At 38.0% G+C, this 13,661-nt stretch overlaps 4 protein-coding genes across 6 annotated transcripts; all 4 read left to right on the forward strand.

Annotated features, from left to right (window-relative positions):
* Positions 634-3,570, forward strand: LOC18785375 (mediator of RNA polymerase II transcription subunit 31). 3 transcript variants are annotated; one of them, XM_007218368.2, is made up of 7 exons: positions 634-813; positions 1,033-1,130; positions 1,239-1,335; positions 1,493-1,571; positions 1,707-1,975; positions 2,097-2,158; positions 3,222-3,570. In XM_007218368.2, exons 1-6 carry the CDS (start codon positions 767-769, stop codon positions 2,107-2,109), a joined length of 603 nt encoding a protein of 200 aa, XP_007218430.1. In that variant the 5' UTR covers positions 634-766; the 3' UTR covers positions 2,110-2,158; positions 3,222-3,570. The 3 variants fall into 3 exon arrangements, with proteins under 3 accessions (XP_007218430.1, XP_020414205.1, XP_007218431.1); XM_020558616.1 differs by having other exon boundaries at positions 2,097-2,153; XM_007218369.2 differs by lacking the exon at positions 2,097-2,158.
* On the forward strand, positions 4,648-7,831 carry LOC18785018 (glutamate dehydrogenase 2). The gene is made up of 8 exons (XM_007218025.2): positions 4,648-5,075; positions 5,185-5,298; positions 6,032-6,328; positions 6,421-6,537; positions 6,619-6,869; positions 7,052-7,127; positions 7,214-7,300; positions 7,399-7,831. Exons 1-8 carry the CDS (start codon positions 4,968-4,970, stop codon positions 7,582-7,584), a joined length of 1,236 nt encoding a protein of 411 aa, XP_007218087.1. The 5' UTR covers positions 4,648-4,967; the 3' UTR covers positions 7,585-7,831.
* On the forward strand, positions 7,991-9,451 carry LOC18784703 (light-harvesting complex-like protein 3 isotype 1, chloroplastic). Its single transcript, XM_007220774.2, has 3 exons — positions 7,991-8,619; positions 8,797-8,934; positions 9,072-9,451. The coding sequence occupies exons 1-3, from the start codon at positions 8,256-8,258 to the stop codon at positions 9,338-9,340; spliced, it is 771 nt and encodes a 256-aa protein (XP_007220836.1). The 5' UTR covers positions 7,991-8,255; the 3' UTR covers positions 9,341-9,451.
* Positions 10,365-13,444, forward strand: LOC18787375 (LRR receptor-like serine/threonine-protein kinase GSO1). The gene has a single exon (XM_007220719.2). The coding sequence runs from the start codon at positions 10,365-10,367 to the stop codon at positions 13,209-13,211; it is 2,847 nt and encodes a 948-aa protein (XP_007220781.2). The 3' UTR covers positions 13,212-13,444.

Consider the following 13,661-nt stretch of genomic DNA (forward strand, 5'->3'; position numbering starts at 1 on the left):
AAACTACTAAAAAACAAGTGAAATTTATCCACGTTTCTCCCAACGAATGCTGCTGTAATGGACCTCATTTTCAAATTTTCATTTTCATCAATAATATTCTTATGACAAAGAATTTTATAGTTTTCATTATAGAGATCTTACATGAAGTAGTTCTGAGTGAAACTAAAGAGACCTAACCCTTTACTTATATTTCCTTCCTTTTGTTAAGCAATCAACAGAGAGAGAAGAGATAAGGAATCTGGTGGAGAGAAAGAAGAAAAAGAAAAGAAAGAGTGAAGGAAGAAGAAGAAAGAAAGAGAGAAGGGAAGGAAAATATATATATATATATATTATAATTATGGATTGATTTGACGATTATATCTTTGGATTTAACAGTTTTTTTAACAGAGGGACTATTTAAGAGTGCCTATATTAATGTTAGGAATTATGAATGATACAAAATTTTTTTAAGGATGCAATCTGATAATTTCGCAAACGTTAGGGACGTTTTGTGTTAAAAGGAGGGGGGATGGTTGGGGTGGGGAGTGTTTCAACTTTATCTTTTTCGCCTTAAAAAAATATTTATTATTTATGGGCTAAAAAATTAATCAAATAGCAATTTTGAGATTGGGCTCAGACCAAGGCAACGCTGGCTTGGCCCATCTCCGCTGCTTTAGTTGTTATGACTGTTACGGATGCTACTACTAGAAAGGGGGCAAGGGAGGGAGAACAGCAGAAAATCTTTCGCAAAATCTGATATCTGAGTGCGTGGGAGGCTTGAAATTGAATGGCGTCTGGCACAGAGAGTGACGAAACAGCCGATACTCCACCCTTGTAAGCAAACCCCCCTTCTTCCTCTTCGCTTTCAAATATATATAATTTTTGTGCTTTTTATTTTCTTCTGATTTATATGATTTTTTGTCGATATCCTAAACTTTCCTGGGGTTCGTGGGAGTTCATTTGATCTTAATTAATTTCTCAAACGTTTTACCCATTTGATTGGAACAGAGAAAGAACTTGTTCAATTTGATTGATTTCTACTGGTAATTGCAGGACAAATACCATATACAAGGACCCAGATGACGGCCGACAACGTTTCTTGCTTGAATTGGAATTCGTCCAATGTCTTGCAAATCCCACCTACATTCACTGTACTCACCTTTCACTTTGCTATTTTTCTTTCTTTTTGCATTTACTCTATCTTCATGGACATGCAGCATTGTTATAAAAGTACCTTATTCTTTGTCCATTTGCTACAGATTTGGCCCAAAATCGTTATTTTGAAGATGAGGCTTTCATTGGGTACTTGAAATATCTTCAATATTGGCAGCGTCCTGAGTATACGAAATTTATAATGTGAGTGAAAACCCATGTCTTATAATAACTTTGTGGTCATTTTTGTCTTAAAAAAATAATAATAACTTTGTGGTCATTTTGAGTTCATTGACTGGTCTACCTTCTTTTATAAGGTATTTTTTTTCCACCCTTGATATAATTTCCTGTAACTATTCAGGTATCCTCATTGCCTATTTTTTCTTGAGCAACTTCAAAATGCCAACTTTCGCAACGCAATGGCCCATCCTGTTAACAAGGTCAATTTCTGATGCTTCTATGTTGTTCCTTTTTAAGTCACTTCTGGAATAATGTTTTCCTCCCTTAAAATTTAAAGTGTTTGGAGCTATATATTGGAGTTAGCAGTAAATTCATCTGGTTCTTGTAACTTTTAGGAATTGGCACATAGGCAGCAATTCTACTTCTGGAAGAACTATAGGAACAACCGTTTGAAACATATATTACCGAGACCCCTTCCTGAACCTGTTGCTGCACCTCCTACTCCTGCTCCACCTCAGCAACCTGTGCCTCCTGTGCCAGCTACAACTGTTTCGGTGACAGCAAATGCTCCAGCCCCTTCTCCTATGCAGTATGTTGCCCCCCCTGGGTCTGCTCTTGCAAAAAACGAAGCAAGGAATAGTGGGGTTGATCGAAGAAAGAGGAAGTATGTTGATTCTTTTATTTTATTTTTTTCGTCATTGTGGAAGCACAAGTTTTCTGCAATTTTTTAACAAAAAACCATACTAGATCAGTGTCCTGATTTATGCATGTGGTTATTACTATAGGAAAGAAGGTTAACTTGACAATATCATACATAATAACAGCAATGGAAAATATATCAGGTGAGGTAAGTTTTAATTTCTTGGTCTTCAGGCTTATGAGATTAGCATTATTTCTTATTCAAATTCTATGATACAATGATCAAGCTCATATGATACGGTCCAAGTTTTTCAAATATGGTAGATAATTGTATAGCATTATGATAAATGTCTAATATCCACCCTTTCTGCATTTTTCTTTTGCTTCTTTGATAGTGATTGGTGAATTCATGAAATCTTTATGCACTATGAAATTCTTGGTTAGCAGTAGTCTTCAGTAACTTGTATATCTGATTCCACATGTTCCATCAGATCAATTATGCATTTTTCAATGCCAGGGGAAAAAATAAAGAACCAAAGAAGTTTTCTTTCCATGGCTGGCTCCCATTTTCTTCTTTGGTGCAAACTGGGCAGCTGTGCCAGGTCTTTGTGAACATGTCATGCCACTCCTAAGTGTTCATCATGCTACAGTTTTTTTTTTCTTTCTCCTCCCCACCTTTTATATGGCAATGATGATGTGCTCTTATTAAACTACACCTCTCAGGATGAGAACAGCTACTCTGTAGTTGTTCTTTGAGCAGATCTAGTAAAACATCTGAGCCATTTGGCGGGAGTGAATTATAAGATGCTTATTTCAGCTTCACCATCCTGCCAGGCTTAATGTATTTTTTTGGAAGGGACTGGGTTTTATTTATTTATTTATTTAAAATCTTTGATGTTTTGGTTGGGGGTAGGGGCGGGGGCACTTTAATTTTTGTTTGGCCTACACATTAGGAAAATGTGTTGTGGTAACGGGGTCCTTTGTATCAAATGTCTTGCACAATGTTCATTCAAATTAAAGTATGTGCACAAGTATTCTAAGTGCAATTGCATTCTTACCGTTTTTGTTGACCATTTGGGTTTATGGATGGTCTGCGATATTTGTTACCCAATGACAGAATCTTGGCACGTTTAAAATTCACAACATTATGAAATCTTCTGAAGAAATAGCCTTTGGCTGGGATATATAAGTATTTCTATAACATTTTGTATGTGTAAACCATATTTCATGCTTTTATCTATTCATTTTGAAAGTTTTGTCACTGATTGTAGGAGAATGGTCAAGAACTGAAGGTGCAGGACTTTCCATCTTTCAGAGAGATTTTGACATTATAATGTAAGTTCCTTTGAGACACTTTACGAGCACACGTGGGAGTTCAGTGAGACTGTGACCATAGCACAAAACTTTTAGAAGATAATCTGGTAGTTATCTTTGTACTGAATTGTATACCTTGTAAGTTGTAAGATTGCCTACTTATTATGGTTGGAATAGATTGCTTGGAGGATAATTTATTTCCTCGAATAGTTTCGATTTAGTTGAGGTGCCTAACTCAAAAATGTCCTTTGATTGTGTTGTCAATCAATTTGCTTCTAGTTGGTCTGAGTTGAATGATTTTGGTTTGCCTTTTATTTTTCTCACAATGAGAACTCCTCCATGATCAGACCATATTGCGAATTAATGGTTTGATTTGTTAAATTGTGTTTCTTTCAATGTCTACTCCAAGCTGATGTACCAAGTCCCAGCAACATTCTCTATTGGATTCTAAGATACAACATTAATTTGCTGAAAACCAGGTTATGGATGGATTTGTGCAGAACATGAATTGTTTCTCGAGACGCCGGCTGATAGGACACGTAATGAAAACGTTAAAAAAATGGTGTGTTTGTTCTTGGCATTGCTTAATGGCAGAACAACCAAAGCAAAATTGAGTTTTGATAGCACAACACAAATGATAGTGTTGTTTGTGTAATCTAGTAGGGTAAAAAGGACATTGTCTATTTAGCCTTATTCACGAATTGACCCCCGACCGAGGTCTGTTGTCTGTCTTATTGGAAATTTGCCAATTGGTCCCTTTTGCAGTTGAGACCTGTTCAGATACTCTCAGGCTCAGTTCTAATTTTCCATATCCTTTTTCTTTATCTTCTTCAATTCCTCACCTACCTTTCCAAAGCATACCTGTCCTGTCCAACTCATACCCAATACGCGGCGAAGCGTGGTCGAACTTAATAACCTGGCCCACGTCAATTCCCACGCCACGTGGATAATACTGATTAGCGATTGCTCATCTGACTCCAGTTAAGTCTGAGTTGTCGTGACGTAAGATGTTACAAGGGAAAGAAGGGGGATGGATTGGGATGCCACGTCATCCTCCGGTCGTTGAACTGCCCAGATAAGCCTTCTTCCGAACTACGTGGATGCCAAATATAATAATTGTAATAGAAAAAAAAAATCATTTGTTTATAGAAACAACGGTCATTATATGCATGCACATCAATTTTCACGTGAAATTCTGGCCCCCTAATTTCTGCTACGGTGAATCTAAAATAGCTGGCTTTGCTTGACCACTGTATATAGTTACCATTATGCCCTTGAAGGTCAATAGTAACACATCAGCTTGGTGCTGTGATTGACCGAGCTCCTCAAGCTTATCCCTACAATGTGGTTAGGTGTTTACACCTCTCTCTCTCTCTCTCTCTCTCTCTCTCTCTCTCTTTCTTTCTCCAAAATCTCTAAGCAAATCCATAACATCACCAACACTGGCTGGCTGGCACCTTCATTTTCAACCACTCTTTCCCTATATATACTCACCAACCACTTCACTCTTTTTTATATCACCATTTGCTTAGCTCTCTTTGTCGTCTTCAATTTTCACCTTCTCACAAATCCCATTGCGTTATTTTGGCCACCACCCAATTTTTATTCCCTTTGGCTTGGAGTTCTCCTTCGGTATCTTGAAAAGTTTTCCCATCACTTTCTCTTTTCTGGGTAGTCTCTGTTTTTGAGTTTTGTTGGCAGCCATGAACGCCCTCGCCGCAACAAGCCGCAATTTTCGCAACGCGGCTCGTATTCTTGGATTGGATGCTAAGATTGAGAAGAGTCTCTTGATCCCTTTCAGAGAGATCAAGGTTCATCGGCTGTTTCTTTTTGGTCTTTTGATTAAAGTTTGATTATAATCTGATCAGTTGTGATTGTTTCTCGAGAAATTATTGAACTTTGTCTGTTGTGGTGGATAAGGTGGAGTGCACAATTCCGAAGGACGATGGAAGCTTGGTTTCGTACGTTGGATTCAGAGTGCAACATGATAATGCACGTGGGCCAATGAAGGGAGGGATCAGATATCATCCTGAGGTGATGTGTTTCGTTTTGTTTCCGTTGCGTTTTTGTCTTTTGCTTTGTTCTTTTTCATGATCTGTTTATTTTGTGTTCTGCATAATGTCATTTGGGTTTTGGGGGGTTTTTGGATTTTCTGTGTAGATCCAATGATTTGATTGCTTTCTGAGATAAAGCTGAAAGATCATCATACTTTACAAAAAGGTCAGGAGGGAAGAGTAATAATTGAAGATAAAAACTTTGAGTCCTAACTTTTGGCCACTAATCGAATTGGTATAATTTGCCAAAATAAATAAAAAATTTTACACGAAGAAATATATAGTTTAAGACCAAATAACAATAAATTACGCTTTTGGGTACCTGTATTTTGTTTTGGCTTACAAAAGTCAGCTAATTGGTTTGGCTAAACAGTTCATGTGTAAAGTAATCATTCAAGGTTCTGTCTTTGCACAGGTCCCTTAAGTAGTTATGTTTTCAACAAATGTCATTTTACTTGTTTATTTGTCACTTAGCCTTTCTTCTTTTCTTATGAGAACTGAGAACCCAGATCCCAGATCATTTCCCCTGTTTCGCGCCAACAATATGCAATGTTTCACATTTCTCTAGTCCAGTCCACATTTCTAGGAGATGATTTCACATAGAACCTCTGCCTGGCCTTTAAAAAAGTTCGAAACCAGCAGCATAAATTAGAGAAATGTATATGCTTTTTTGTGAATTCTATATTGAAAGTTTTCTTATTTTGTTTTTAAAGGTTGACCCGGATGAAGTAAATGCCCTGGCCCAACTTATGACCTGGAAGACTGCTGTGGCGGACATTCCATATGGTGGAGCAAAGGGTGGAATTGGATGCACCCCAAGGGAGTTAAGTAAAAGTGAGTTGGAGCGTCTGACTCGTGTCTTCACACAGAAAATCCATGATCTCATTGGAACTCATACCGATGTTCCTGCACCTGATATGGGCACCAATGCCCAGACAATGGCATGGATTTTGGATGAGTACTCCAAATTTCATGGTCACTCACCAGCTGTTGTGACTGGAAAGCCCATTGTAAGTACTGAACACTGAAATTGGGACACATAAGTAAGATATAGAAATTCTCTCATTCTTATCTAAGTTATCTCTTGTGTTTGTGTTTTTAGGATCTTGGGGGATCACTAGGTAGGGAGGCTGCAACTGGACGCGGTGTTGTTTTTGGAACGGAAGCTTTACTTGCAGAATATGGGAAGTCAGTTAAAGATTTGACTTTTGTTATTCAGGTAGAATCATTTGACATTGTCTTCTTTGTTAAAAACGTTTTGTGATCATATCAAAAATGATTGTTTGGTGAACTTTTATAGGGTTTTGGAAATGTGGGATCCTGGGCAGCAAGGCTTATACACGAGAGAGGTGGTAAGGTTATTGCTGTGAGTGACATCACTGGCGCAATTAAGAACCCAAATGGAATTGATATCACGGAGTTGATTAAGCACAAGGAAAGCACTGGGAGTTTATTAAATTTCGGTGGTGGAGATAACATGGACCCTAATGAACTGCTAGTACATGAATGTGATGTTCTCATCCCTTCTGCTTTAGGAGGAGTTCTGAACAGGTTTAACCCCTATACCAACAAACTCACTGCTTTCCTTGGTGTTTCTTATTCTATGTTTTGCATTATCAATTTTCTTCCTTCTCCTCTCTCTTTCTCTCCCTTCATTGACAAAAGAGGTAGTTTTTTAATTGCACTTATATAATTTCACTTATTTTACTTATATCCGTCATTCTGCTGTAAAGGGAAAATGCTTCATCTGTGAAGGCCAAATTCATTGTTGAGGCAGCAAATCACCCTACTGATCCAGAAGCAGATGAGGTATTATTGCATATTCTTTCATCTGAGATTTCAAGTTGGAGAAAAAGACAGTTACAATTCTGATGGATGATTTCTAATTGATGCAGATTCTATCGAAGAAAGGAGTTATAATACTCCCAGATATATATGCAAATGCTGGTGGTGTGACTGTTAGCTATTTTGAGTGGGTTCAGGTGACTGACAGAGGAAAAACTTTATCTCCTATTGATTTTTCTGAGTTTGATTAGGGACATAATTTAACATGCTGAAATTTGATTATATTTTGTCACAGAATATTCAAGGTTTTATGTGGGACGAAGAGAAGGTCAATAATGAGCTCCAAAGGTACATGACTCGGGCCTTCCATAACATCAAGAATATGTGCAAGACCCACGAGTGTAATCTCAGAATGGGTGCCTTCACATTGGGTGTAAACCGGGTTGCGCGTGCCACCGTCTTGAGGGGTTGGGAAGCATAAAGAGCTTCTGTCAGTCTGTTGGATTTCTTCTTTATCTCTTCAATACACAGTCACAGCTGAGGGCTGAAGAGGCAGCTCGAAGCCATTCTTAGTAACCTCCAAAATTCTCTGTTCTCTTTTTACGCAGTTCATTGTGGCATTTTTTGGCAGATTTTGTATCGATTAGAGGAAGTGACTAATGAAGAAAAATATGATTTTCTTGTTGCAGTGTGGCTGAAATGATAATTTGGTGGTTGCTATTCTTATACTTGTAGTAGCATTGTTATCATTTGACTATTTGAAAGAATGATTGTCCTTTAGCCTCCCTTGTTTATAAAATATAAAGAAAATCTAACTGAATTTATCCACCCAAGTTTTTATAGATAGTTTGCACCAAGTCTAGAGTGATTTAAACTATAAAGATTCAGTGAAAAATGCATATTAAATTTCTTGCTAGCAATTTTTACCAATTCTTTGAAAAAATGTAAGTGGTTAAAGCAGATACAGTAAAGGGTTTGCCCATAACTTCACTGACAAAAATAAGGAAGGGAAGATAAGCTTCAAATTCCCAAGCATGGGCTTCCTCCCTACTTTCTATCTATAAGATCATTTTGAAAAAAAAAAGAAAAGAACAAGAAACTGAAGCACCAAACTAGCAAGAACAAAGGAGGAGAGCTACCTTAAGATAAGGCATGGCTTCCTTGGCCATTTCTGCTTCATTGCAAACAGTTTGCAGCTCACGTCAAGCCACTAAGAAACAACAGCCAAAATCCAGACCAGCTGCTCGCTCTTTGGGGACAAAAGAGGCCACCCATCATGTTGTTGCGCTGGATGTGAAAGCTCAAAATGGTTTAAACATAGAGAAGCAAGAGAAGTCTGCTTTACGCATCGATAGGCCTGAGGCCGAGGATGCTGCAGACTACAAATCACAGCATGGTTTGGGTACAGAATTGCCTGTTGTGAAGTTCAACGACGAGCGGTGGAAGAATGGGACGTGGGATCTAAATATGTTTTCCAAGGATGGCAAGTTGGACTGGGATGGCATCATTCTAGCAGGTGCTCTGCTCTAATTGGTCTCTTTCAGATTCATCACAAAAGTTGTGTTTCTATTGAAATATTTTTTATGTTTTATATAGGCTAATTGTTCTATGTTTATGTCCTATTTTGAACTTTTTTATACATTGCATTAAAAAAATTGTTTATTTTATATGTATTGGCAATTTGGCACTGCAGAAGCAAAGAGGAGGAAGTTTCTTGAGCTTCACCCAGAATCAGCTACCAACGACGACCCGGTTGTGTTTAGGAGCTCCATCATACCATGGTGGGCATGGCTGATGAGATCCTATCTCCCGGAGGCTGAGCTGATCAATGGTTAGTTCCGATCATCGATCACTTCACACACACTTGCACTTCTTAGTTCTTAGAAATATGCATGCATTGCATTATTATATTTCTTAGTTCTAATTAGAACTATGTATCTTTTGCTGCATGAACTATTTTGGATATAGGTCGAGCGGCAATGGTTGGGTTCTTCATGGCATATGTTGTAGATGCTTTGACAGGGCTCGGTGTTGTAGGACAAACTGGCAACTTCATATGCAAGGCAGGGTTCTTTGTGGCAGTCATTGCTATAATATTCATCAGGCGAACCCAAGATTTTGAGAACTTAAAGAAGCTAGCGGATGAAGCTACTTTCTATGACAAACAATGGCAAGCTTCGTGGATAGATCGAAATGCAACAAGTGGCTCTTTAGATCAAACTGGAAAGAAAATTTAAGCCTGCCTTCCAAGAGAAATTGTATTTATCTTGTTAGTATGACCACAGAATGTTTTGTTAATCTCTAGTATTAAATTACAATGACATAATCTAAATATTTTGTTTGACCTAGATTTTTGTTCTCAACTCCAGTGCTGGTCAATGATCAATCCATAAACCATTCTAATTTACAATCCCCAAATTTTCTGCTTAATTTTTTTTCCCTCTTATAACGTTGGAGAACCAATTGACATTTCACTGCCTACGGTAGTTGTGACATACGGTGGTCTAAGTTATGATAACTTGTTTGACTCCATGGTGGATGCATTACATGCAGCATTGGAGAAAGCAGGGGAGCCCCAAGTCGAAGTGGTGGTGTCCGAGAGAGGCTGGCCCTCCGATGGAAATAGGGAGGTGACAACACCAGCCACAAGTAACAATTCGAACCTAATAAGCCACGTTTATCCAATCAGTTTTCTGTGAACAAAAATTAAAGGACAAATCATAGTTTTAGTAACTTATGCGATTGATTATACAATTAGCTCAAAGAGCAATTAGAAAGCTTGTTTCTGGTCATAATTAGAGTGTGATTGTCTCCGAATAATGCAACATTGGTAGATTTTTTGACACTAGTCTCAGTTTTTCTTTATGTGTTATCCAATTTGACTCTCTCTTCTTTTCCTTTGGTCTGTTTTTGCCCTAATACTTTTGACTTGATAAGGTAAATTTAAGACAAGTTCTTTTTTCTATTTTCAAATTTTGCACCATTCGATGTCATCTATTGGTTCTTTTTATTTTTATATTCGTTTTTGATGAAGACATGGTATTCGATTTTGGCCCAGTCCTGAATCGGCAGCCGAACGGGAATCTCATTACAAATGGCAAAAAGATAAAATTGTGATCAAGAGTCAAAATAACGATGTCGAATAAAGAATAAAGAAAAGGGTTGATTTGTAGGCCAAAAGATCAAATAATGATATAAGTCAGTGCCCCAACATTTTCCACTCAAAAGTTATTGTTCATGCACTTTACACAATATAACTGGATGAAGATAACCATGAGAGCTGTTTTACTTCTGTTCAGGTTTCTAAGCACTATGGTAGCCATAACTATTAGTATTGGTTTGTGCAATGGGAATCTGGGAGTGCCTTGCAAAGAAAGTGAAAGACAAGCACTTTTGCTATTCCAGAAGGATCTTAAGGATCCTTCAAATCGGCTTTCGTCGTGGGTAGGTGAAGGAGTTTGTTGCAATTGGACTGGAGTTGTCTGTGATGACTTAACCGGTCACGTCCGCGAGCTCCACCTTAAAAAACCCGACTCTCAACAGGATCTCCACTTATCTTATGGGGATTTCTATGTCACTTCTACTTGGTTGGGTGGTAAGATAAATCCTTCTTTGCTCAGTTTGAAGTATCTCAACTACTTGGACTTAAGTTACAATAATTTTCAAGGTACTCAGATTCCTTGCTTCCTTGGTTCACTTAAAAGTTTAAGATATCTTAACCTATCTGAGGCAAGCTTCGAAGGTATAATTCCTCCTCAGTTGGGAAATCTCTCAAATTTACAGTATCTTGGTCTCCGCGGTTACAAGCTTAAGGTTGAGAATCTTCAATGGGTTTCTGGTCTCTCTCATTTGAAAAAACTTGACATGAGTCGTGCTAATCTTAGTAAAGCATCCGACTGGTTACAAGTTCCAAACATGCTCCCCTCTTTGGTAGAGTTACATATGGCCGGCTGTCAACTTGATCACATTCCCCCTCTACCCCTCATAAATTTTACTTCACTTGCCATCCTTGATCTTTCTGAAAACACATTTGATTCTTTGATGCCCAGGTGGGTTTTCAGTCTTAGAAATCTAGTTTCCCTTTCTCTCAAAGGTTGTGGTTTCCAAGGTTCATTTTCTAGCCATCCACAAAATAACTCATCTCTCAAGGAACTTGATCTTTCATTGCACAATCTGTGTGAGTTGATGGATCTTGATCTGTCATTCAACAATTTCAATGGCAATGTATCAGAAATCTTTAACAGTTTGTCTGTGTGTGGTCCAGACAAATTAAAGTCCTTGTCGTTAGGGTCTAATAATTTTTCAGGTCATTTGGCAGAGCATGTAGGAAATTTTAAAAATTTAAGCCACCTTGATCTTTCTGCTAATTCTATATCAGGTCCAATTCCTGTGTCCTTGGGGAATCTGTCCGTGTTAATAGAATTGCTGATTTATGACAATCAGTTTAATGGAACTCTCCCAGAAAGTATTAGTCAACTCAAAATGCTTACTGTTTTGGATATATCTTATAATTCATTAGAAGGAGTAGTGTCTGAAGTTCATTTTACTTACCTTACAAAATTGAAGGATTTCGTTGGAAAAGGAAACTCATTGGCTCTGAATACCAGTCGAGGTTGGCTTCCTCCTTTTCAACTCAATCGCTTATGGTTGGATTATTGGCATCTAGGACATAAATTTCCTATGTGGCTTCAGACTCAAAAGCAATTGAAGCTTCTAAGCCTACCCAATACAGGAATTTCAGATACCATTCCGGCTTGGTTTCCAAACATATCTTCCCAGTTGGTGGCTCTAAATCTCTCTCACAACCAATTGCATGGTGAAATTAAAAATATAGTGGCCGGCTTTCAGTCAGCAATTGACCTAAGTTCAAACCAGTTCAATGGTTCATTACCTTTTGTTTCCCCCTCAGTATCTGCACTAGATCTTTCCAATTCATCATTTTCTGGATCACTCTTCCACTTCTTTTGTGATAGGATGGATGAACCAAAAAACCTTTCTTCTCTTCGTCTAGGGGACAATCTTCTTACTGGAGACATTCCTAATTGCTTGATGAATTGGAAAAGGTTGGTGATGTTAAACTTAAAAAGTAACAATTTGAGTGGGAACATTCCAAGCTCCATAGGATACTTAAAAAGGCTGAGCTCACTACAGTTGCACAATAATCAGCTATCTGGAGAATTACCTTTGTCCATGCAGAACTGTACAGACTTGTTAGTTGTTGACCTTGGCGAAAACATGTTTGTTGGCAGCCCTCTAACATGGATTGGGAAAAGCCTTTCGATTTTGAAGGTTCTTAACATTCGTTCAAATAACCTTCAGGGAGACATTCCTCATGAACTCTGTTATCTGAAAAGTCTCCAAATCTTGGATCTTGCACAGAACAATCTATCAGGAACAATACCAAGATGCTTCCACAACTTCAGTGCAATGGCCACCTTCCCAAATTCATCGATCTTGACATTTGCTGATTATTTAATGGATAATGTGATCTTGTTTACAAAAGGGAGAGGAGCAGAATATGGTCGCAAATTGCTTAAGTTGGTAAAAAGCATGGACCTTTCAGACAACATGATATATGGTGAGATCCCTGAGGAACTGACCAGTCTCGTTGGGTTGCAATCACTGAATCTATCAAAAAATCTTTTGGCTGGAAGAATCCCTTCAAATATTGGTGACATGAAATGGTTAGAATCTATGGATTTTTCAATGAACCAATTTAGTGGTGAAATTCCTCCGAGCACAGCGAGTTTGACATTTTTGAGTCATTTGAACTTGTCCTACAATAATTTGACGGGACAAATTCCGAAAAGCACTCAGCTCCAGAGCTTTGATGAGTCTTGCTTTATCGGCAATGAACTTTGCGGAGCTCCACTCGACAAGAATTGCAGTGCAAATGGGGTGATACCACCACCAGCAGTTGAGCAACACAGAGGATACCATTTACTTGAAGACGGTTGGTTCTATCTTAGCTTGGGACTGGGGTTCATGTTTGGTTTTTGGGGTGTACTTGGTTCGTTCATGCTAAACATGCCATGGAGCATTGCTTTTTCCCGATTTCTAAATAGCATGGTAGTTAAACTTTATGGTGTAATTGTTGACTACATTTAGCTAAGTTTCTTTTTCTTTTTGGGGGTGAAATATATTTAGCTAGTTTTGTTTGTACATAGAATGAGCTTGTTGCGTTTTTATTTTTTTTGGTCGAAGTACAATATATAAGTTAGCAGTTCTACTATTAATAAACCGAGATATTTTATAATAAAACAGTATCAATGTTGCTCGTAGTGGATCCTTCTCTATGTTTAAATAATGAATTCATCCTATTTATTGTAAATAATATGAAATATTCTTTTCAAGTGCCCAAAAATCCGTTATGGACTGCATTAGGACTGCTGCAAATTAGTTTAAGTGTCCCATTTTTTGGGTCCAAGTTTCCCGTTTTGTTAGTTCAAGTATCCTGTTTTGTTAGTTTAAGTTTCCGGTTTTGTTAGTTTAAGTTTCCCTTTGTTAATTAGGAGCTATGCCTCTTTTCCCAGTCGAAGTGGGGTTTGGGGGCTCTAT

The sequence above is a fragment of the Prunus persica genome, chromosome G2 (assembly GCF_000346465.2).
Source record: "Prunus persica cultivar Lovell chromosome G2, Prunus_persica_NCBIv2, whole genome shotgun sequence".
Taxonomy (NCBI): Eukaryota; Viridiplantae; Streptophyta; class Magnoliopsida; order Rosales; family Rosaceae; genus Prunus; species Prunus persica.